Genomic DNA, 23,247 nt, shown 5'->3' on the forward strand with positions numbered 1-23,247 from the left:
AGTAAAATGATCAACGAATGTCTGATATAGGAACTAATAAAGCAGGGGTGGGAAGTGACTGGGAGTTAATTAGGACACATGATCAGGGAAGAAGTCCCTGCTGGTGTTCAATTAAATGCCAACATCCCAGTGGGTAGCACTCAGTAGACAGTCCAGGGCTGAGGGCCCCTCAGGGAGGAGGAGGAAGGAGCCACATCGAAACCAGGTTAGAGAATCCACAGAATTCTGAGCTCTCAAGTAGCCCAGCTTGATCTGGACTTGCCACCTCCTTGGGCAGAGGGCTCAGGCCCTGCAGAGCTGAACTGTTAGACAGTCCTTCCTTGGGTGGCATCCACTTGGACCTCCTGCTGTGGCCCAGCTCTGCCCAGGAGGTGGACTGTTCCCTTAGCTTCTCACAGGGGCTACAGGAAAGACCTAGCTAGGCCAGCTTGCAGGGACCCCAAAGCCTGCCTCACCCTCCCTGTGGACCCACAGCCACAGACAGGCCACCAGCAGCGACTCCAGAGCCAGCCAGTCAACCTTAAATTCCACCCTGCAGTTCCCGTCGTGTGACCACATGCAGCCCACTCCCCCTCATTTCCTCCCATTGCACCTCCCTCACGGGGCTGCGGGGAGAAGTGGACATGGGGGTATGCAGCGAGCACTAGCCTCGGGCCCAGCAGGGCAAGCCTCCAGTGAAGGGTGCTAGTTATATGTCGGGTTTATTTCTCTCTCTGCTGGTAAAGCCCAGGGTCTCAGAGCCTCCTGGGATGGTGCCTGGCACATCTGTGTTCATTGGAAAGGGCCATCTGGGGACTTCTGTCCTGTCCCAGAGGTGATATTCTCACTTGGCCACAGGGCTAGTTGGAAGCATGGATAGTGACAAGCTGGCAGTGTCAGAAGGAAGGGTGAGCAGGGCTGGCGTGGTCTGGGCTCCCCCAAGTCCCAAGGGGACGCTCCTTGGTCATTGTCACAGGAGCAGCATTCCCTGGGGAGCTATGATTTCTGAGCCCTGAGGGGTGGACCAGGCCTCTCCTTCCTTCCCTTTCACATCTAGACCCACCAACAAAGCTGAGGGTCTCAATGGACTTGGGCTGTGTTTAAGGGGCAGAAACTCACTGACCCTGAGCAGGGGCCTCACCTCTCCTTCCCCGGGTCTGGCCCCTCCTGCTCCAGGTAACTGCCCCAGGCCAGTGCCTGAGAGCTGAACAGAGCAGGAGGTTCTTTGCACCATTGAGGGGCAGGAGCAGCTTCTTTGTGTCCACAGACCCAGGAGAGGTGGGTGGGGGTCGGGGGCAGCAGCGTCTGTGCCAATCTTCCAGGCCACCTAGAGCTTCCCGTAAACCCTTGGATCCCATGGTCAAAAACAGGAGTGGATCTTGGGGACCTTACTCCACCTCTGGCCGGGAAGAAGTGAGGACTAGCATCTCTTGGGTGCATATGGGGAAACTGAGGCTAAGAGGATGGCTCCCTGCAGGTCACACAGTGAGGGAGCACAGGCAGGGGTGGGACCTAGGTCTCTGCCTTGTCACTGGTCCAGGGATCTCTGAGGCTCAGAGAAGCTGTGGTCCTGCCTACCTGCCCCAGCCCTACCCGGACTGGTGTCCAGGGATTAGCGGATTAGCTCAAATCATGGGGCTCCTGGTGGGATTATCAGAGGCGCCACTCTGGGGCTTTTGGGGGTGGTTTGGCGCTCAGTACCTCCGGCTCTGCCTTGGTCACCACAGATTGCTGACTCCCACCCTGGCTGGCTGCCCACTCCTCTGCTCCAGTCCAGTGGGAGGGCTGAATGGTGGGCAGGTGGCCAGCCTTGTGCATTGTGGACCTGGAATGAGGTGAAGAGTGCGGCCTAGGGGCAACCTTTTTCCTTCTGCAGGATGCTGCCCTGGGAAAGAGCCTTTCTGGGCTTCCGATGTAGGCATTGGGTGGGACTGGGTTCCTCTCGGAGCCTGTCCCCTATTCAAGAGCACCGTGAGCTGTAGTGCCCAACCCACGGCCTACTGACTTTGGAGGGCAGGGTCTGTGGGGTGTGGGAGGCAATATGGGGCAGGTGAAAGGGACCCTTTGGTGAATGAAGGGGAGCCTGGTAACCCAGGCAGGGCTGAGCCACATGTAGGGGGGTTCCCCAGGAAGAACAAGGCTTCCCATGGACTGGCTCTGCCCTTTCCTGTTGTCTGCGCGTGGCCTCAGTGGTCCTGTGGTGGGAGTGGGGATCAGCCTGCTCCCCAGGGCGCCGCTGGGACAGAACCCAGGAGTCCTGCTCTCCACTCACAGCTCCACAGTTGGTTCACCTGAACCTACAAGAATCTGACAAGTCTGTGGGAAGGTTGGAGGGGAGAGCAGGCACTTTGGGGCCTGGGTGTTGAAGCTGCGCCAGGACTTATTGTGCGACCTTAGGAAGGTGCTCTACCTCTCTGTGCCTCAGTTTCCTCATCTGTGAGGGTGCTCCATTCCTGCAGTGAGGAGGAGATGAGGTGCTGGTTGTGGACACGCCTGTGCATTATGAAATGCTTGTGAGGGAATTTACTTGAACCCTCAAGAGAGTGAAGACTGCGTGTGGGGGTGGGGGTGGGGTGGGCGAGTGCCAAATGAGTGTCCAACAAACCGAGTTTCCTCCAAAGCAGCTCTAACCACAGAAAATGACAATGAGAGCAAAGATCCCATTTGCAATCCCCTTAAAGCTTGTAAAATATCCAGGATTAAACCTGATAAGGAAAGTGCAGGATTCATAAGAAGGAAAACTAGAGGACATGGAGAGAAGAGTCCACCTTCCAGAAAGAGAAGGGCTGACATGGCCAAGAAATGTATGCTCCATACACGAATCCACACAACCAGTGCAAGTTTAGCTGTTAAAAAAAATGCAACTTGACACGCTGATTCTAAAGTTCACCTGAAAGGGAAGTGTATGAGAAACAGTAATAAAGAGGAAGGTACTCACATATTCCCAAACTAGAGAAACTCGAGGAGTCCCGTGTTGGTGCAGGATGAGGTGGGGGCTCAGTGAAGTGGAAAAGAGACCAGAAGCTGTGCATTGATTCTGTTTCCAAGCTACAGAGGAAGATGGGCTCTTCAATAATGACACTGAAGTGTGGCCATTGGGCAATAATTTAGCAAAAATGAAACTAGATCCCTACCTCACACCATGCACAAAAATAAAGTCCTGATGCATTAGTTTTCTTTTCTTTTCTTTTTTTTTTAAAATATATTTTATTGATTTTTCACAGAGAGGAAGGGAGAGAGAGAGAGAGTTAGAAACATCGATCAGCTGCCTCCTGCACATCCCCTACTGGGGATATGCCCGCAACCAAGGCACATGCCCTTGACCGGAATCAAACCTGGGACCTTTCAGTCCACAGGCCGACGCTCTATGCACTGAGCCAAACCGGTTTCGGCTGCATTAGTTTTCTATATCCAGTCCAGCCGGCATGGCTCAGTGGTTGAGCATCGACCTATGAACCAGGAGGTCATGGTTTGATTCCCAGTCAGGGCACATGCCCGCTTGTGGGCTTGATCCCCAGTGTAGGGCATGCGGGAGGCAGCCGATCAATGATCATCTCTCATCATTGATATTTCTAGCTCTCTCTCTCTCCCTTCCTCTCTGAAATCAATAAAAATATATATTTAAAAGTTTTTCTACATCCAAATCTTGTGCAAGCACTAAAGAGCATTTCTACCTATATATAATATATATGATAAAATTGGTAGAAGAAAATATAGGAGTATATTGCTATAATCTTGAAACTGTGCAGGCTCTTCCTGCAATGTATACAAGTTATCAGCCATAAAGGAAAAGAATTATTTAGCTACATAAAACTTTTCAAAAAAAATGTGTTGAACAAAAGCACTTTAAACAAAGTTAAAGGACAAATGATGGGAAGAAAAGTTAGAGGAATAAGACTGGGATGGGCATTTGGGGAGGAAGTAGGCTGCCTACAGGTTTGCTTTTCAACAAATCTCAGTATGGTGTGGATTTTTAATGACAAAAATGGTTCTTATAAAAATTATGGAAATAGCCCCAGCTGGTTTGGCTCAGCGGACAGAGCATCCGCCTGCGGACTGAAGGGTCCCGGGTTTGATTCCGGTCAAGGGCACATGTCCGGGTTGTGGGCTCAATTCCCGGTAGGGGGCGTGCATGGGGCAGCCAATCAATGATTCACTCTCATCATTGATGTTTCTATCTCTCTCTCCCTCTCCTTTCCTCTCTGAAATCAAGAAAAATCTATTTTAAAAAATTATGGAAATAATGATAGTTTGAGCATGTGTGGCTCCTAGGCCCACTGATTGCTGGGGAGAGGCGGAGGGCCGGGGGAGGAATGAGTGGCAGGAGTATGGGGTGATCCCTTGAAGCCCACCCACCCTGGAGACTGTTGGAGGGCTGGGTGCTGGAGGGTTCTAGGGGCCGGTGAGGAGCCTGGCAAATGACCAGAGGGGTGGGTTCTGTACCGGAGCAGGGCCTGTCCAGTGTGCCCTGCCAGGAAACAAGCGTATTTCCGATTTATCTGCCCTTCTAATGCCCAGCTGGACCTGTGCCAGCCTCCCCACCTGCCTTGCCGGCTCCCTTGCAGGCTCCAGTTCGTGCCCTTTCCAGCTTGGCCAGCCTGCCCCACACTGGGGCCCTGCCACTCCCTCCCTGAGGACTGATCTCCTGTCACCTGCCTGGGGCCAGGTTTTCGGTGATCATTCACCCAGTACCTATTGTGTGCCCTGCTTGTGCTGACAGCTGTGTGGGTGGAGTCATAGCAGATTCTGGCAGTAGAGACTGTTTTTAGCACTTCTGTAAGCTCAAATACAGGACAGGTGGGACTCAGCTATGGCAGAGATTATGCATGCAAAATGAGTGATTAGCATAACATTTCCCCCCCAGTTTTTATTGTGGCAAAACACATGTAACATAAAATGTGCCATCTTAACCATTTTTAAGTGTACAGTTCAATTGTTTTAAATACATTCATAATATTGTGCAACCATCACCACCATTCATCTCCACAGATCTTTTCCTCTTGTAAAACCCTTCCTTTTTTTTTTTTTAAATATATTTTATTGATTTTTTACAGAGAGGAAGGGAGAGAGATAGTTAGAAACATCGATGAGAGAGAAACATCGATCAGCTGCCTCCTGCACATCTCCTACTGGGGATGTGCCCACAACAAAGGTACATGCCCTTGACCAGAATCAAACCTGGGACCTTTCAGTCCGCAGGCCGACGCTCTATCCACTGAACCAAACCGGTTTTGGCAAAACCCTTCCTTTTTAAGATTGAATAATACTTCATGGCATGTACATTTTTTGTTATCCATCTGTTGATGGACACCTGATTGTTTCCACATTTTAGCTATTGTGAATAATCCTAGGAACGTGGGTGTACAAATACCTCCTTGAGACCATCTTCAGTTCTTCTGGGTATATGCCAAGTGGAATTCCTGGGTCATATGGTAATTGTATTTTTAACTTTCTGAGGAATCAGCACACTGTTTTCTATAGTGGTTGCACCATTTTTCATTCCCACAACAGTGCCCAAGGGTTCCAATTTCTCCACATCCTCTTCAACTCTTATTTTCTGTTTTTTGATAGTAGCCATTTGTCATGGGTGTGAGGTAGTATCTCACTGTAGTTTAGATGTTCATTTCCCTAATGATCAGTGATATTGAGCATCTTTTTATGTGCTTTTTGGTCATTTGTATATGTCTTTGGAGAAATGTCTATCTTTGGTACAGTCCTTAGTTCATTTTTGAATTGGGTTTTTTTTTTTTGTGGTTGAGTTTTAGGAATTCTTTTTGTTTTGTTTATTGTCTAAAGTTTTACATTTGTCTCCTTTTTTCCCAATTGATCCCCCTTCCCCCCAGCCATTCCCACCCTGGGCAAGCCCCCACCACCCCAGTGTCTGTGTCCATTGGTTATGCTAATATGCATGCATACAAGTCCTTTGGTTGCTCTCTAACCTGCCCCCCCTCCTGCCATTTGTCTCTGGATCAATCTATTCTTGTTCATCAGATTATGTTGATCATTATATCCCACAAATGAGTGAGATCATGTGATATTTATCTTTCTCCGACTGGCTTATTTCACTTAGCATAATGCTCTCCAGGTCCATCCCTGCTGTTGCAAACGGTAAAAGTTCCTTCTTTTTACAGCAGCATAGTATTCCATTGTGTAGATGTACCAAAGTTTTTTAATCCACTCATCTACTGATGGGCACTTAGGCTGTTTCCAAATCTTAGCTATTGTAAATTGTGCTGCTATGAACATAGGGATGCATATATCCTTTCTGATTGGTGTGTCTGGTTTCTTGGGATATATTCCTAGAAGTGGGATCACTGGGTCAAATGGGAGTTCCATTTTTAACTTTTTGAGGAAACACCATATTGTTCTTCACAGTGGCTGCACCAGTCTGCATTCCCACCAGCAGTGCAGGAGGGTTCCTTTTTCTCCGCATCCTCGCCAGCCCTTGTCGTTTGTTGATTTGTTGATGATAGCCATTCTGATAGGTGTTAGATGGTACCTCATTGTTTTGATTTACATCTCTCGGATGATTAGTGACTTTGAGCATGTTTTCATGTCTCTCGGCCTTCTGTATGTCCTCTTTTGAAAAGTATCTATTTAGGTCTGTCCCCCATTTTTTGATTGGATTATTTATCTTCCTTTTGTTAAGTTGTATGAGTTCTCTGTAAATGTTGGAGATTAAACCCTTATCTGAAATAGCATTGGCAAATATGTTCTCCCTTGCAGTGGGCTTTCTTGTTTTGTTGATGGTTTCTTTTGTAGGAATTCTTTATATAATCTGGTTATTAATCTTTTATCAGGTATATGATTCACAAATATTTTCTCCCATTCTGTGGGTTGCCATTTTACTTGTTGATGTTATGTTTTGATGCACAAAAGAGAAAAGTAAATGTTTGTTTACACCTGGAAAAACTGAGGTCCGGAGACGGCGTGTCCTGCCTAATGCCACAGCAAATCATTTGTATGAAACACTCCAAGGTGGGCAGGGGTGAGATTTCCCATCTTCCACCTTATCTGGTATAACAGCCATAATCCTGTCCCCATTGTACTGTTGGGGAGACTGAGGCCCTGAGAGAGAGAGCTAGGTCTTGCCCAAGGTCACGCCTGCGTCAAGGGCAGAGCTCGACTTGGAGCAAGGGAGATGACTTATGTGCAGCCGTCAGGCAGTTTGAATCCTGATGCTGCCATTTCTGGCTGTGACCTCTGGCAAGTCACTTTGTTCCTGGGAGCCTTCACTGTCCCATCTGTGAAATGGGGCCCTCGGGGCTGTCGTGAGGATGCCTGTGCACCCAGTACGTGATCAATCATTGCTAACCGTGGTGTCAGACATCAAATGCTAGCCCGCCCTTAATCTTTGGGGCCAAAGACACATAGACTTGGGCTGGGTCATGAAGAATAAACTTTAATCTCTCTCGGGGTGGGGGATCAGTTGGGCTGCTCTCTGGGTGGGGTCACAGAGCCGTGCACTCGCACGCGGTAGAGGCAGGTAAAGCGTGGGCTCCCCCAGTTGCTTGATATCTTCACCTTGACGGCCCCAAAAGTCCGGGTGGGCTGGTTCTGAAAGAGTCACAGACATGGGGCAGTTCTCCCCTAGACCCCCACTCTGCCTGTTCAGAAGGGCGTTTGGGAGTGGTGGGGACCCATTTCATAGGAGGGGAAACTGAGGCCCAGAGAGGGGAATGGACAGGCCACACAGCAAGCGGATACTCAGGGGCTGGGGTGAAAGATGCTAAGGCCAGAAGGACAGACACATTGATTAGGAAGGAGTCCCAGCTTTGGGGCCCTGGCACCTAGGTGCTGTGGGACCCTGAGTAAATGCCCATCCCTCTCTGGGCTTTAGTTCTCCGCCTGTGAAACTGGAGTGGTAACATCCGCGTCCCACAGCTGCTGTGAGCCTGAAATGAGATCTTGGAGCTGGACAACCTACTAGCACCTGGCACATAGTAGATGTAGGAGACTGGATTGTCTCTATCTCCCAGGGAATTATACAAGGGGAAACTGAGGCTGGGAGGGAGGGAATGACCCAGATCACACAGAATTTGTGGTTGGGTCAGGGTCTGGAACAGTGTCAGCTCCCAAGCCAAGATATTCCACCAAGTCTCAGGGCCATTTCAGCAGCTGCTCGTCGAGTCCTGCTTCTGTCTCCAGCTCCCTCCCCTCCAGTCTCCCCACCTATGGCTGGACCAGGTGCTGATAATGGACGGCCCAGCATGGAGATGCTACGTTTGAAGCCAGCATTCCTGACCGATGGGCCCTTCCTGCTAACATCTGCCCCTGGGAGGGCTCCTGGGCAGACGAGGGGAACCGGGAACTGCCAGAGGCTGCAGGGATCTCAGGGGCCCACTCTTGTCCCCGCAGCAGGTCCCTCACTCTGAGCCTCAGTGTCCTTCTCTGTCAAGTGGGTTAGTGACCATCGCGCACCTCCTGGGGCTGTGGGGAGATGGAGTGGGGTCCCCTGGGTAAAGTGCTCAGCAGGGCAGCTTTTCTCAGGTACCTGGAGCTGGAACGTCTGAATGATGTTTTCTGGCTGGAACTGAAACGCCCCCAGGAACACCTCCTCCCTGGGGGAGCCTTCCATGCCCTGTGGAATCAGAACCAAGAAGAAAGTGGCAGGCACAGGCAGGACTTGCAGAGAGTGCTGCCGCTCTCCAGCTGAGACTTGCACACTGCTCAGGATGGGGAGCTCCCTACCTCTTTGGGGACCATTCTGTTGCCGTACAGAATAATGGATAGAAAAGAGCACTGGCCTGGGACTCAGAAGGCTGAGGGTTCACCTCTACTCTGCCATTGACTTGTAGGATCTGGGTGTTTCCCTTACCCTTCTCTGTACCTCAGTCTCCTTATCAGTGAAATGGGTCTCTGAGAACTAAACTACCTGTGAAGAGCTTGGGTTGATATAGAGTAGCTGTTTATCCCCCGGCCTTGAAGGCTTCGAGCTGACTCTGACCCTGGCCATGCCCCGCCCTAACAGAGCCTCACCCAGGCCCACTGGCCTGGAACCCTGCCATCAGGAGGCCATCCCCTTAGGTAAACACTGCTCCCTGCCAGGGCTTGCTCACGTAGATGACAAAGTCCTTGGGGGCCGTGTCCAGGCTGCCCGACAGTGAGATGGTCTTGGGGATATGCTGCAGGGTGAGGTTGGACAGGTAGACCTTCTGGGCCAGTCGGATGGTCACCTGGCCGCGGTCACCTGAGAAGGCCCAGCAGTTGCCAGGTGTCACGTTGGGCTGGAGGGGCAGGTGCAAGGGAGGTTATGATGGGTGGGTGGATGAGGACTGACTCCTTGCCCCATCCTAGCTCCCCTAGACCTCCTCTGCCCTCCTGGGTGAGCCAGGTCCTGCCTTGGCTTGAGCGCCCCCAACTCCAGGAAGCTCCCCTGACTGCAGGCAGCAAGATGAGTCTTCCCCTCCGCCCAGAGCAGTGAGGACAGGGGCCTGGTTAGGCCCTTCAGGGTTCCCTGACCCTCAGTCTTGAGGGCTAGGTGGGGCCCCTTCTAGCTAAAGCAGGTTGTCCCCTATCCCTGCGCCTGTTTCCTGCTACTGCCCAGCCCCCCAGGGGTCCCTGCTGTCTGTTCTTGCCTCCTGCCCTTGCCCCTGATTTCTCCGCCCCCACCCCCACCAATTGCCACTTTTGTCTGCCTCCTGCCCCTGCCCCGTCTGTCTCCTGCATCAACCCCTGCCCCTGCTCCAGGCTCCACCCCCTTTACTCTCACCCCCCAACCTCAGCTTTCCATGAAGACCCCCAGGCCCCTGGCCGCACCCCTGCCACTCTGCCCTTGCCCGCCATGCCCCCTGCCTCGAGGATCACGTCCGGGGGCTGTGCATAGTTCCACAGCCGGATCCAGTTCCAGTAGGAGCGAGCCTTGTTGTGGTTGTATGTGGCTGAGGTTTGTTCAAAGTCGATAGAGGCTCCTGTATGAAAGGTGGGGGGTAGAGGGTCTCAGCTGAGCAGCCCCCCGACTTCTGCCTGGTGGTGGGGAGCCTCACTGATTGGGCACTGACTCTGTGCCCAGTGCATTTTGGACGAGCCACTGGGTCTCTCTGGAATAATAACAATAATCACAATAATAGAAGTAATGATAGATAACACCCACCGCATAGGGCTGTTGTGAGGTTGAAATGAATGAATACCTCAGTGTTTGTCCAGCAGTGCCTGGCGCCGGTCAGCCCTCACTTACGTCATTGTCATTGTTATGGCTATTCTTACTAGGGCACCCATTTCCCAGAAGAGAAATGGATGTAAGAATTCTGCGAGCAATTCTTACACCCAGTAATTCTTACACCCATTACTCCAGCCCTCGGAGGTTAAGCTGATGCCCTCTGACCCCATCTGCTTGGGCCTGAGGGTGCCTGGGTCAGCTGGTGGCTCCCGGGCAGAGGCCATCGCCCTGCCGGCCCCACCCCACTGCCTCCCGCATGCCCTGCCGTGTCCTTGCAGGGGCACCTTTCAAGTCGGTTCCCGTGGTCTGGAATGCTTTTTCTTCCTCACCAGGTTGCAGCCCAAACGCTCCCGCCCCTGCCCAGGTCCCCTCCCTCCCAGCCACCTGCTTTATTTTTCCGAAGCACCAATCCCCAACCGTCATTGGGCCTGTGCTGGTTTTTAATGTGGTCAGTCTTCCCCGCCGGGGGCAAGGGCAGCTCTGCTCATCCCTAGGCTGGAGGACAGTGCGTGGGAGGAGGGGTGGTGGAGGGCCTCCCTGCCCACGTCAGCCTCCATGAAAGAAAACGAGCTGGGGAGCAGGGTTAGCTCTGAAGGTGAACTTCCCTGCAGCAGTGGGTGCACCAGCCCAGCCCTGAAGTCCACCCTCTGAAGAGTTTCTGAGGGAACTTGAGGTGCGCACACGGGGGGAGGTGATCGCTTACCTATAGACTTTAGGGCAAAGTCCGGCTTTTCAATGTAATCTCCTTGTATCATCTTCATTATTTTCTGGGCCATTTTTTGCTGAAGAGGCAGAAAACATAAGCTGTGCACTGGTGTGTTCTTACAGATCGTGGTCCGCAGGTGTGTTCACACCAGGTGACAGGCAGTTCTCCCCCACCCCCCCCCCCCGGCCTATGGAAGCCATGGCTGGTCCCCAGTCACTACTAGCATACTGTGAGGGAGCCCAGGCGACACAGAGCCACCCCTATCCCACCCACTGGGTTTTCTCAGCGCTTTTATCCTCACTGTGACAGGGTGTCACACGTGGGAATGGAGTCTCAGTGAAGTTAAGGACGGGGGCCCTGGAGTTAGACAGACTTTTACTGCTGTGGGGTGTTGGGCTGGTTACTGCCCATATCAGTCTCAATTTTCTCATCTGTAAGATGGGATGACAATCATGTCCACTCCCATTGTTGTGAGGATTAGACTTAAGAAGTAGGAAGTCACTACTATGTGCCAGGACTACTCAGCATCACATATGTTCACTCTAATGTCCTCACTCTAGGAGGTCTGTACTATTATCATCCCCATTTTAAAGATGAGAACACCGAGGCACAAAATGATCGCTTGTCCAAGGTGACACAGCTCATGAGAGGCAGAGCCAGGCAGTTTGGTTCCAGAGTTCCAGCTTTTTAGCCACCGCGCTCCACTGATAGCTCAGTATATGCTGGCTATTATTTTGATTAGACTTTTTAAAAAAAAAATTTTACTTATATACATATATTTTATTCTTTTATTTTTTAAAATATATTTTATTGATTTTTTTTACAGAGAGGAAGGGAGAGGGATAGAGAGTTAGAAACATCAATGAGAAAGAAACATCGATCAGCGGCCTCCTGCACACTCCCAACTGGGGATGTGCCCCCAACCAAGGTACATGCCGTTGACCAGAATCGAACCTGGGACCCTTCAGTCTCAGGCCGACGCTCTATCCACTGAGGCAAATCAGTTAGGGCTTGATTGGACTTTTTACAGCTTTGGCAGATTGTACTCTCCAAAAATGGCTACAACAAGGTCTCCCATGTCACGCTCTTCTTTTGTGACTTTGACACTCTTCCCATTGAGTTGGGACTTAATTTCTCCCCCCATCAGTCTGAGTGCGACTGTGATTATGGCAGAAGTGATGCTGTGTGATTTCTGAACTAAGTCCTAAGGTGATTCAACACTACCTGGTTCTCTAGAGACACCAGCCGGCATGTTGTGAAGAAGCCCAGACCACATGGAGAGGCCATGTTTGGGTGCTTGAATCAACAGCCTTTAGTTCCAATTGACAGCCAGCCTCAGCCCCCAGACATGAGTGATAACACCTCCTGGTTAATTCCAGGCCCAGGTCTCAAGTCACCCCTAGCCGTCAAGTCTTCCCCACTGAGGCCCCAGGCATCACGGAACACTGAGAAGCCACCCTTGCTTTGTCCTACCTGAATTCCTGACCCACAGAATCTCTGAGCATAAGCGTCTATAACGCTTTAAAAAATCATTTCTTGTGAGAATTTTCAACTTATAATATTCAAGAACACCTGAATTGTGAGTAATATATTTATTTTTATAATATTCATTGCAAATTGATTTTTAAAATTAAATTCAAAATATTCTGGCGTGTGGGGATGGTTCCCGTTTTGGACACGTGGCAGTTAACAGGTAAAATGGTTGTTTTGCACCCATAAGTTTTGGGGTGGTTTGTTATGCAGCAGTAGTTACTATAACAATAGCTAAAGTGTTTACAGGGCAGTGATTATGACTCTATTTTGTTGATGTGGAAACTGAGGCTCAGAGAGGTTGGTGCCCATCCTAAAACAACATGTATGATTTAATAAGTCTGGGTGGGGCCCATTAATCTGAATTTCGAACATTTTCCCAGTTAATGCTGATACTGCTGTGGGGATCACCCTTTGAGGACTACTGCCTTAAAAGGAATAGCTATAGCTGCACTTCATCTGGAGGGCACTACACCGAGTATAGACACAATTAAAGACTGAGAATCCAAGCTGCCCTTTGCAGAGAAGGCTGCCACTGGGCCAGAAACTTTGCATTTGTGCAGGGCTAGGGGACAAAATTAGAGACTTCAGGGGCCTCAAACATAAGGATACTTATCAAATTTTTGAAGCTGCATGGGCAGCAGGCTAAACGGTTAAGCTGAAAACCTCTGACTCAATTTTATAAAAATTGCAATCCAGGTCTGAACCAGCTCAATGCATGTCTATACAGATGTGGTCAGTGCACGTCATTATCCTTACAAAGGAAAGGGGGAACTCCCATTGGCAGGAGTTACAATTATCTGGAGTATCTATGGCTCTCTTGTGTACAATGTCCAGAAAACACGAAAGAATTACCAGACATGAAGAAGCAAAGAAAAAACAGACATTAGAAAGGAGGCCACAGATGATCCAGAGATTGGCTTTAGCAGACAAGGATTTTAATATAACTGTGACCAGTGTGTTAAATAAAATAAAGGAAAAGATGGACAACATAGGTGAAATATTGAAGTTTCACCATAGAATTAAAAATCTATGAAAAAGAATCAAATGTATGTTGTAGAACTAAACAATGCAATATATGAAATTAAGAACTTAATGGAAAGATTTAACAGTAGACTGAACAGAAAAGAATATAAGATTATTAATTAGCTTAAAGAAATGTGAATAGAAAATATGAAAATTTGAGCAACTAGAAAAAAAGAATAAAAAACCCAATCAAGTAATAGCCTAACAGTTGTGTGGAATACATTCTAAAGGTCTAGCATAGATATAACTGGAGTCCCAGGAGAGGACACAGATAATAAGGAAGAAGCAATATTTTAAGAGATAATAGCTAAGAATTCCCCCAAACTATTGAAAAATATTAATCCATAGATTCTGATAAACTCAGCATCCCCCGAGTGGGTTAAATATAGAACACCAAGGGAAAAAAGAATATCTTTCAAATTCTCATGGAGTTTGTTAAGACCACACTTAAAGGACCAATAATAAAGGTTAGGCTTCTCAACAGCAATAGTATAAACTAGAACACAATACTGGGCTTCCTTCAAAATTCTCAGAGGAAAGTACTTTCTATCTATAATTCTATACCCAGCCAAATTACAATCAAGTATAAGGGTAGGAATAAGATATTTTCAAACATGCAAGTTCATAAATTATAAATTGTGCCCTGGCTGGTTTGGCTCAGTGGATAGAGTGTCGGTCTGTGGACCGAAGGGTCCCAGGTTCGATTCTGGTCAAGGGCACATGCCTGGGTTGTGGGCTCAGTCCAATGTGCAGGAGGCAGCCAATCAATGATTCCCTCTCATCATTGATGTTTCTATTTCTCTCTTCCTCTTCCTTCCTCTCTGAAATCAACACAAATATATTAAAAAAAATAAATTGTACCTCTTATTTCACTCTTTTTCAGGAAGTTATTGGGGAATGTGCTTCATCAAAACTTGGGGTATAGGAAACAGGGCATCAAACAGAGAAGTTAGGTGTTTGGGGGCAGAATGGCCAGCATCTCACCTCATCTGACATGGCTTCCATCTCCTGGAGCTTGGCAACGAGCTGATTTATGGTACCTCGGAGAACCTGGATTTCCCCTGTGTGATGTCGCACCTTCTCCTGGTACATCCTTACAAGGGAGGGTGAGAACATGGACTGACTGATCTGTGGTACTATTATCACCCTCAGCTTCTACCTTTGCCAGTCAGCCCACTAAGAACTAGCTTCTCATTTTTCTACTCTCCTGGGCCTATCCCCATCTTATCTCTAAAATACTACTCATGCTCTTCCTCCTGCTTGGAATATTCTTTAACCTACCTCATTCCTTCCAAATATTCCGGAGTATTTTGTCTGCAATTAAGGATAATGCCACCAGGTAGTATCTTGTTGGTTAAAATTCTTTTCAGCTGTCCTTTGCTGAACACTAACTAGAGGCCAGGAATTATTCAAGACAGTTTATATCTTCTTTAACACCCATAATTACCCAGAGCAAGGTGGGTGTTTTGCCTCATCTAATAAATGAGGAATCAAAGACCCAGAGAGGTAAAGTGTATTATATAAGTTTAGCCAGGTAGAGAGTACTGGATCAGGGATTTAAACTCAGGTTGGTCTGACTTCAGAGCCCACATTGTTAGTCAATACATCCCAGGTCCTAGCTATAGCTCTGGTTTTTAGGTGTTAATAGAACTTCTTACCTCAAGCTCTGAAGTGGAGTATTTATGCTGTCATCCTGGTGGGGTGTTGAGGAAGCAAGGGATCTCTTTGAGATGGTCTAATTTGGGCCCAATAGAGCTTCATCCATCCATTTTCCCACAACCATAAATCTGTTCATTCATCTACCTTCTTGTTTACTCTTTCATACATCCACCCATCTACCATCTATCCAAAATCCAATTTACCTTCCTTTTTTTTTTTATCAATCTATCCATCCATCCATCTATCCATCCATCCATCCGTCCATCCATCCATCCATCCATCCACATTCACACTCATCTATCCTCCCTTCCACCTACCATCCATCCATTTACCCTCTTCTACCCATCTACTCCATTTATCCAACCTTTCCCATCCCTCTACACTTCCATCCATCTACCTTACCTTATCCATTTACCCTTTCATCAATCCATTTATCCCATCTATCCATCCATTCACCATTCCAACTATCTATCCTTCCATTCAACCACCCATCTATCCATCCACCCACCCACCCATATATTCCATCTGCCTCCCTACCTATTCACTTTTTCATCCATCCACTTTCCATTCATCCATTCACCCTCCAAACACTTCTCCCAACCCCCACATCTATCACTTTCATCCTCCCATCCATTCTCTCTCCATTCATACTCCCGTGTGGCCATCCTATCATCCAACATTGATAGTGGCAACCTGATTCCTGGTCCTGAGGTAGATATTTCGGGAATGAATAAGCTCTGCCTTCAAGGGCTGCCAGTACAGTTGGGGAAATAGTAATGATTACAGAAAATTGTGGGAGGAGGGAGGGGAATGTGACCACCTCTGCCTGGGTGTTTCTGAAGGAAGTGACATCTTAGCTGGATCTCGGAGGAGATGAAAGAGTTCATAAGAGAAGAAGAAAAGGGAGGGACAAGGCCCATCAAATATCCTTTCTCTCTAGGCCTTCTGAGCCTCTTTGCTGTCCTCAGACTGGGAGCTCTTGTCATTGGTTTCCTCTTCCTTCTTCTCCAGGAACCACATAGCAAATGATCTCATCTTATTTGAGCAGAACAAACTGCATTGAGTAGAGAGAGAAAGGTTGTTCCCTGTCCTCATCATCCCATTTTATGTGGGAGCCTTGATAAAGAAGACATGGGTTATCTCTGGGAGTGAGTGACAGGAGAGGCATTCTGGAAGAGAGAATATTGCATCCGGTCTTTGAAAGTCACATTTTGGTGGGAGAGATGGGTTCCAGGTGAGTGGCATGGCAAAGGCAGAGACTTGGAGCTGGGGTGAGTCAGGAATTGATTAGGATCCAGGTGTGGCGACAGTGAGAGAAGCTTATAGAGGTGACATTGACTGGGGAAGGTCAGTCAGCAGTGTGCCTGAAGAGAGCACACACTCACCTGCCAGACTTCCACTTTGGATGGTAAATGCATCATAAACACCCAGAATCCTGTGGAGCCAGAGGAATGAGGAGGAGCTATTTAAGATGAAAGGTTAAGAGCGTAGGGTCTGGAGTTAAGGCTTCTAGCTTCAAATCCCAACTTTGCCCCTTGCTAACATTGTGCAATGTTGGGAGAAGTTATGTTACCTTTCTACACCTCAGTTTCCTCATCTGTAAGATGGGATAATAGTGATATCTACTTTAGTACTGAATGATTTCATATATTCGAAGTGTCTCACATAAATCAAATAATCCATGTCTCCTCCACCCCCCCTGCCCCCCCCCCCCCCCGTCCCAATCCTACTGGGGATAATTGGCAAAGAGAAGAAAAGGAGGTAGTCATTTTATGATATCTGTGTTGCCTGAAATCCTACTGTTTAAGCCATTAATAAAATACTTCAAGCCAGCTGGCGTGGCTCAGTGGTTGAGCGTCAGCCTATAAACCAGGAGGTCATGGTTCAATTCCCAGTCAGGGCACATGCCCGGGTTGTGGGCTCAACCCCCAGTAGGGGGTGTGCAGGAGACAGTCAATGTTTTTTGTTTTTTGTTTTTTATCTCTCTCTCTCTCTCTCTCTCTCTCTCTCTCTCTCTCTCTCCTTTCTCCCCTTTCCTTCCTCTCTCTCTCAAAATCAATAAAACATATCTTTTCAAAAACCTTATTTGTTGGGTTAAGTTCTAGGAAATGCACCCCTGTCCCCATACATTTGAGGGGAAGAAGGAGACTCCTTTGCTTGAGGAAGCAGAGCTGTGATGTGGGAGGTGGTGGCGGTGGCTGGAAGGAAGTCACAGAAATCCAGAGAGAGGGAGTAATAATTATCATAACATGATTTGGAAAAAGCTTTACAGTTTTCAAAGCTTTCAAAAAATTTTCTTGGTCATTATTACATTTAATCCTCCCAGCAACACACTCATTAGACAGATGGGAAACTGGGGGCTCCTCGAGGGGCTGTGTTGCCTTGGCAGTGCCAGAACCCCCTGTCTTCCCCCTACAGAATGGGCGAGAGCCAGGGATTCCCCCACCTGGGATGGGTCAGGGCCCCGGGGACGCACCAAAAAGAAAGAGGACCAGGACACCTGTCTTTTCCATGAGCTTCTGGAAGAGCAGTTTGCATCTGGAAGACAGAGAAGCAGTAGTCAAGGCGAGGCAGGGCTTTGCACAGGCTGGCCAGTCCCTGCCTGGCCTTCAGCTCTTCCCCACCCTGAGGGGCAGGCCTTTCCCTGGGCAGTGACACCCTCTCCAGGAGGTTGGCATGCTCCTTGGCTCCATAGCAGGACAGAGGAAAGAAAGCTCTTACCCCAGGACTTGGGCCCTTCAGAGGCCAATTCACTATGGTTGTTGCGTCCTCATCACTCCCTTTCTCCATCTACATACTCTTTGTTCCCTCCTGTCTTCTCTCCTGGTGGATGCACCCTTCAGGGTTCAGCTCAAATGTCCCCTCCTGCTACAACCTCCAGACTCTCACTCCTCACACTCACACTGTTGTTGGTGTCTGCCTTCCCCACTCAGCTGGAAGCTTATGAGTGGCGAGGGCCAAGGCTGAGCCCAGAGTAGGCATTAAGGAAACATTTAGCATGTAGACTTCAAGTGGATGAGTGAAGTGAAAGCTCTTCAGGAATTCAGAGGAGTCTTAGGGGCAGGAAGGGGAAGGGGAAGGGATGGGATGGACATTCCAGGCAGGAAGAACAGAGGTTACAAAGGTGTGGAGGTGGGAATAGAAAGAGTGGGTCCAGGAAGTGGGAACCCTAGCCTTGCTGGCCCAACGATTCCACAGCAGGAATAAGAATGAGGGCAGTTCACAAAGAAAGGGTGGGGCAGGATTTCAAAGGGTTGCAGGCTGAGGTGATGGGTCACTGGGGAGCCACAGTATATTCTGGGGTGAGGGTATCTGAGAAAAGCCAGGTGTGGGATAGCTTGTCTGGTCTGGAGATCAAGGGGGAGGTTCAAACCAGTGAGGAGGCGGCCATGGTTACCAGCTGCATGGTTCCAGCTCCTATCAGCCTCCCCTCACCTGCCCCTGCTCACCTGAAGGTGTTGAATAGAACCTGGTGGACCTGAGTCCTTAGGATGCAGGCCAGGCAGGTGATCCATGCTGCAGAGGAGACAGAAGACCAGTGAGTAGTTGCACCCTTGTTCTAATTCTCCAACGACTTGCTGACTGTCCTGGGGTGTGTGTGTGGGGGGTGGGGACTGGAGCTTGGAGACCCCCTCAACTTGCTAGTTGAGCCCAGGGCAACCCTGCTCTGCTCATGGGTAAGTGCCAGCTTGGAGTGAGTATCAGTCCTATAGGTGATGACTGCTCGCATCTGGCAGTTAATAGATCCTTAATGTGACACAGGAGCCCTAGGATGCGTGAATGCCCATTCCTAGACACTGGGAGCTTCTCAAGGACAGGGTCCTTGTCTGGTTCATCCTGGGTGCCAGCACTGCCCAGCGTGGAGCTAGGCAAAAAGTAGGAAATCAGGACGATGAGTAGGCGGAAGGAGACACAGATGGATGGAAAAAGGGGTTTGGAAGATAGAGGAATAGAAAGATGGGTGAGTGGATGGGGAAAGAGAGGAAGGGTAGAAGGATGGAAGGGTTGATGACTGGATGGTTGTGACTATTAACAAAGGTGTGGATAGCTCGGTGAATGAATGGATGGAGGAACTAATGGAATGCATGGATATAATAACAAAAGGATAGGTGGACAGATGGCTGGATACATGACTTCATGGGTGAATAAGCGGAGGGGTGAGTGGATGAACACAGAAGTGGAATACCAATCTTTAGGAGGTCTGAAGTGAGGGCCAGTTGCATCACACCATTCCCATGACTTCACCAGTGTTCTCCTGACCCAGCGGCCAGGCCTGTGTCGGAGTAGGCGAGAGCTGGCAGCTAGCTCCTCCTCCAAGCTGCAAGTCTCCCTCCCACTCCCTCTGTCCAACCACCGAAGAGATCCTGGCTGGAATGACACCCCTGACACCTCTGATGGGAAGACACCCAGAGCTCAACCTGTGCTCTCTCCCTCTCCTGCTACCCAGCCCAGGCTTCACACCCCCTCCCCCACCCCAAGGTCAGCCTGGCCTGAGGCAGCTCTTCAGTATATACGTACACATACACCCCATTACGAACTGAATCAGGCCTGGGGATGGGCCGTTGAGACGGAGCGGAAACAGGAAGGGATCATCTGCAGAGAACACAGGGCTGTCATGTCACTGCTGGCTTGTGGGACATGGTGCCTGCAGACACCTGGGAGCTCCCAGAGTATGGTGTGAGCATCCCTGCCCCCTGCCCTGCCCCTTGCCAGGTCACCCTGGGTTGCCCATCTGACATCTCAGAGCCTCAGCCCCTTGCTGCCCACGAAGATCCCAGGGCTCCCCTCGCCCCTCCCTGCTTACTCATGTTTCGCGAGGACTCCTCTGTCATCCTGCAGGGGTTCCGGCCTCGTTGGACCGCCCTGGGGCTGACAAGATTCACAGTGGCATTTTACAATTCACAAGAAACATGGTCCCCATGTTCCAGGCTGAGAAACCGAGTTGCAGAGAAGTTTGCCCAAGACCACCAGCCTGTGAATCAGGGACAGACCTGGGTCTGCTGACCCCAAATCCAACACTGTGCTCCCAGCAACCCACTCAGTGCCTGGCACACAGTAGTAGCTCAATAAACACAGGCCGAAAGGATGACTCTCCACCACTCCCTGGCCGGGAGACTTTAGGAAAGCCACTGGCAAACCTCTGACCTCAGTTGCTGCACCTGTAACGCGCAGGTGGTAACGCCTGTTCACCTCCAAGGAGAGGGCTGAGGGGCACTGCTTCGTAAGTGATAAAGGGCTGCTGTCCTCACCTCCTGGGCCTGGGATCCCTGCAGAGGTGGGCCACATCGTCGAGGGGGTCACCCAGGTCCCTGGGGCTCCTTGAGGTCCGTGGCATTGGTTTCCTTCTCTAGGACGGGGAATGGAGGGAGGCTCTCTGGGAGTTGGCGAGGAGGAACTGGCTGCTGCCTCAGCCTCCTATCATTCCCTGAAAGGAGTCATGCGGATTCTGCTCTGAGCTGTTGGCACTGTGACCTCACAGAGCCGGGCGGGGGTGGGGGGGTGGAAGGGGGGGCAACACGAGGTGGGTCGGGGAGGCTTGGCCTTGGAACTTCCTCATTGGAGGTGCCCATTCCGACCAACTTACCACTTTAAAAAAAAAAATTAAATCTTTATTGTTCAGATTATTATAGTTGTTCCTCTTTTTCCCCCCCATAGCTCCCCTCCACCCGGTTCCCACCCCACCCTCTGCCCTTACCCCGCCCCCACTGTCCTCATCCATAGGTGTACAGTTTTTGTCCAGTCTCTTCCCACACCCCAGACACCCCTTTCCCCCCCAAGAATAGTCAGTCCACTCCCTTTCTATGCCCCTGATTCTATTATATTCACCAGTTTATTCTGTTCATCAGATTATTTATTCACTTGATTTTTAGATTCACTTGTTGATAGATGTGTATTTGTTGTTCATAATTTCTATCTTTACCATTTTCTTCTTCTTCCTCTTCTTAAGGGATACCTTTCAGCATTTCATATAATACTGGTTTGGTGGTGATGAACTCCTTTAGCTTTTCCTTATCTGTGAAGCTCTTTATCTGACCTTCAATTCTGAATGATAGCTTTGCTGGGTAAAGTAATCTTGGTTGTAGGTTCTTGGTATTCATCACTTTGAATATTTCTTGCCACTCCCTTCTGGCCTGCATAGTTTCTGTCAACTTACCACTTTTAATAGGGGAAACGGAGGCCTCGAGACAGGAAGGGTCATGCCAGGGTCTCAGGGGTGAGGAGGGGTGAGAGCTGAGGCTCCAAGATCCAAGCCCTGCTTTTTCTTGCCCCAGACCCCTGCTTGTTCCACGTCTCCCAGCCTTGCCACTTGCTTTGGTTGTATCTGAATACATTTTAGAATGCTGAGCTTCTCACTGGTGAGCATTTTGTGTCATACAAAATAATATATGTGTGTTGTTGTTTGAATAAAGTTCTGCTTTTTACGGGGGAAACGCAACGGCCTAACAGAGTGGAAATGTCTGGTTTCATTTTTTTCCCCCTGTCAGCCCTGCCTCTGGAGAGAGCCTAACTGGGTTGTGAAGCTGAAATGAATTCACTTTGCCCCCTGGTGGCTGTTGCTCAAATTGCAGGCTAAGTACCTGCGGGGAGCGGAATAATGGTTCCCCAGAGGCCTGTGTACTACAACTTGAACATGAGAATATGTTTGGTTTCATACAAAGGGCAATTAAAGCTTGCAGATGGAATTAAGGTTGCTAATCAGCTGACCTTGAGGTGGGAGGATATCCTAGAGCAGTGATGGCGAACCTATGACACACGTGTCGGAGGTGACACGCGAACTCATTTTTTTGGTTGATTTTTCGTTGTTAAATGGCATTAAAATATATAAAATAAATATCAAAAATATAAATCTTTGTGTTACTATGGTTGCAAATATCAAAAAATTTCTATATGTGACACGGCACCAGAGTTAAGTTAGGGTTTTCCAAAATGCTGACACGCCGAGCTCAAAAGGTTCGCCATCACTGTCCTAGATTGCCCAGGTGGGCCCAGGGTTGTCGAGAGTCCTTCTAAGTGGAAAAAGAAGGCAAGGGAGGAGAGAGATGGCGGCCTGGGGGACGCTCAGCCCAGCTTGCTGGCTGTGAAGATGGAGGAAGGGGCCAGGGGCCAAGGAATGAAGGCAAGGAAGCAGAGCCTCTGGAAAGGAACAAAGCCCTGCCAATACCCCGATTCTAGCCCAGGGAGACCCCGTTTGGACTTCTGACCGCCAGGACTGTAAGACAGTTCGTGTTTTAAGTCACCAAGTTTGTTATTTTTATAGCAGCATTAGGAAAGTAATAACAGTACCCTCAAAAATATTTGGTGAAGGGGAAACCCTGAAATGTTGCCATTATAATGGGTACAAGGGTCTTAACAATTGTACATTCATTTAATAATTCAACAAATACTTACTAAGCACCTCAGTGTTCCAGGCACTGGCTGCAGGAGTGAGCAGAACCAGCTCCCGTCCCTGGGGGACACCTTGCACATAGGGTGTCACTGGACGGTGCTTGCCCTGCTGCAGGGAGGAGGGGCTGGTGGGAATCTCCCTCTTTTGTGCCTCCTGGCTGTCCCTCAGCGTCCCCTGTGCTGGAAATGCTGAGGGAGAGGAAGCGTTCACGCTAAGAGCAAACACTGAGAGTGACTTCTGTCAATATTTGTGCCCCTCTCCCCTGAGTCTGCTGTTTGTCTCCGCTATGGTCAGGGCCAGGAGTTCTGGTCTTATGCACTGGTGAACACACTGAGGCAGGATTAGGGGGTTAGGGAGTGTGCAACTGGAGCTTCTCATGCCTTTTTGCCTATAGAATAGGATAGGGACCCTGGCTGGAGACAGGGCTGGTCCATGTGAGCTCTGGCCTCTCAAGGGAGAGCTCACTGGTGTCTGTGGGCTCTAGTGGGGCCCCAGCACAGGGTCGGCCTGGGCTCTGGGCCTGGGATTTGGGCTGGTATGGAGTCAGTGGGAGCCATGGAGGGCTCTGGAGTGGGGGGAGGCCCAGATTTCTTGTATCTGTATCCCAGGTGAGCCATACAGAGAAATGAAGGGGCCTTGCCTGCAGTCATGCCATCACCTCCTATGTCCACATGCATGTATACACACAAACACACATGCATTCCCAATACCATGAAACAGTCTGCTATACATATGTACATATGCACACATGCACTAATACCATGTACACACAGACCCGCAGACATACTCAGTATACAAAGC

The 23,247-nt window shown here is 49.3% G+C and overlaps 1 protein-coding gene across 1 annotated transcript; it reads right to left on the reverse strand.

Annotated features, from left to right (window-relative positions):
* Positions 1–7,404: 7,404 nt before the first annotated feature.
* On the reverse strand, positions 7,405–20,394 carry SUN5 (Sad1 and UNC84 domain containing 5). The gene is made up of 13 exons (XM_070421491.1): positions 20,309–20,394; positions 19,864–19,922; positions 19,578–19,652; positions 18,509–18,575; positions 17,536–17,597; positions 16,445–16,494; positions 15,059–15,093; positions 14,385–14,493; positions 10,842–10,920; positions 9,775–9,890; positions 9,039–9,206; positions 8,474–8,560; positions 7,405–7,536 (listed from the first exon to the last, which is right to left on the reverse strand). The coding sequence occupies exons 1-13, from the start codon at positions 20,392–20,394 to the stop codon at positions 7,405–7,407; spliced, it is 1,125 nt and encodes a 374-aa protein (XP_070277592.1).
* Between the last annotated feature and the right edge of the window lie 2,853 nt (positions 20,395–23,247).

Source organism: Myotis yumanensis, unplaced genomic scaffold (assembly GCF_028538775.1).
Source record: "Myotis yumanensis isolate MYYU_CA2020_CCGP unplaced genomic scaffold, mMyoYum1.0.hap1 SCAF_7, whole genome shotgun sequence".
Classification (NCBI taxonomy): domain Eukaryota; kingdom Metazoa; phylum Chordata; class Mammalia; order Chiroptera; family Vespertilionidae; genus Myotis; species Myotis yumanensis.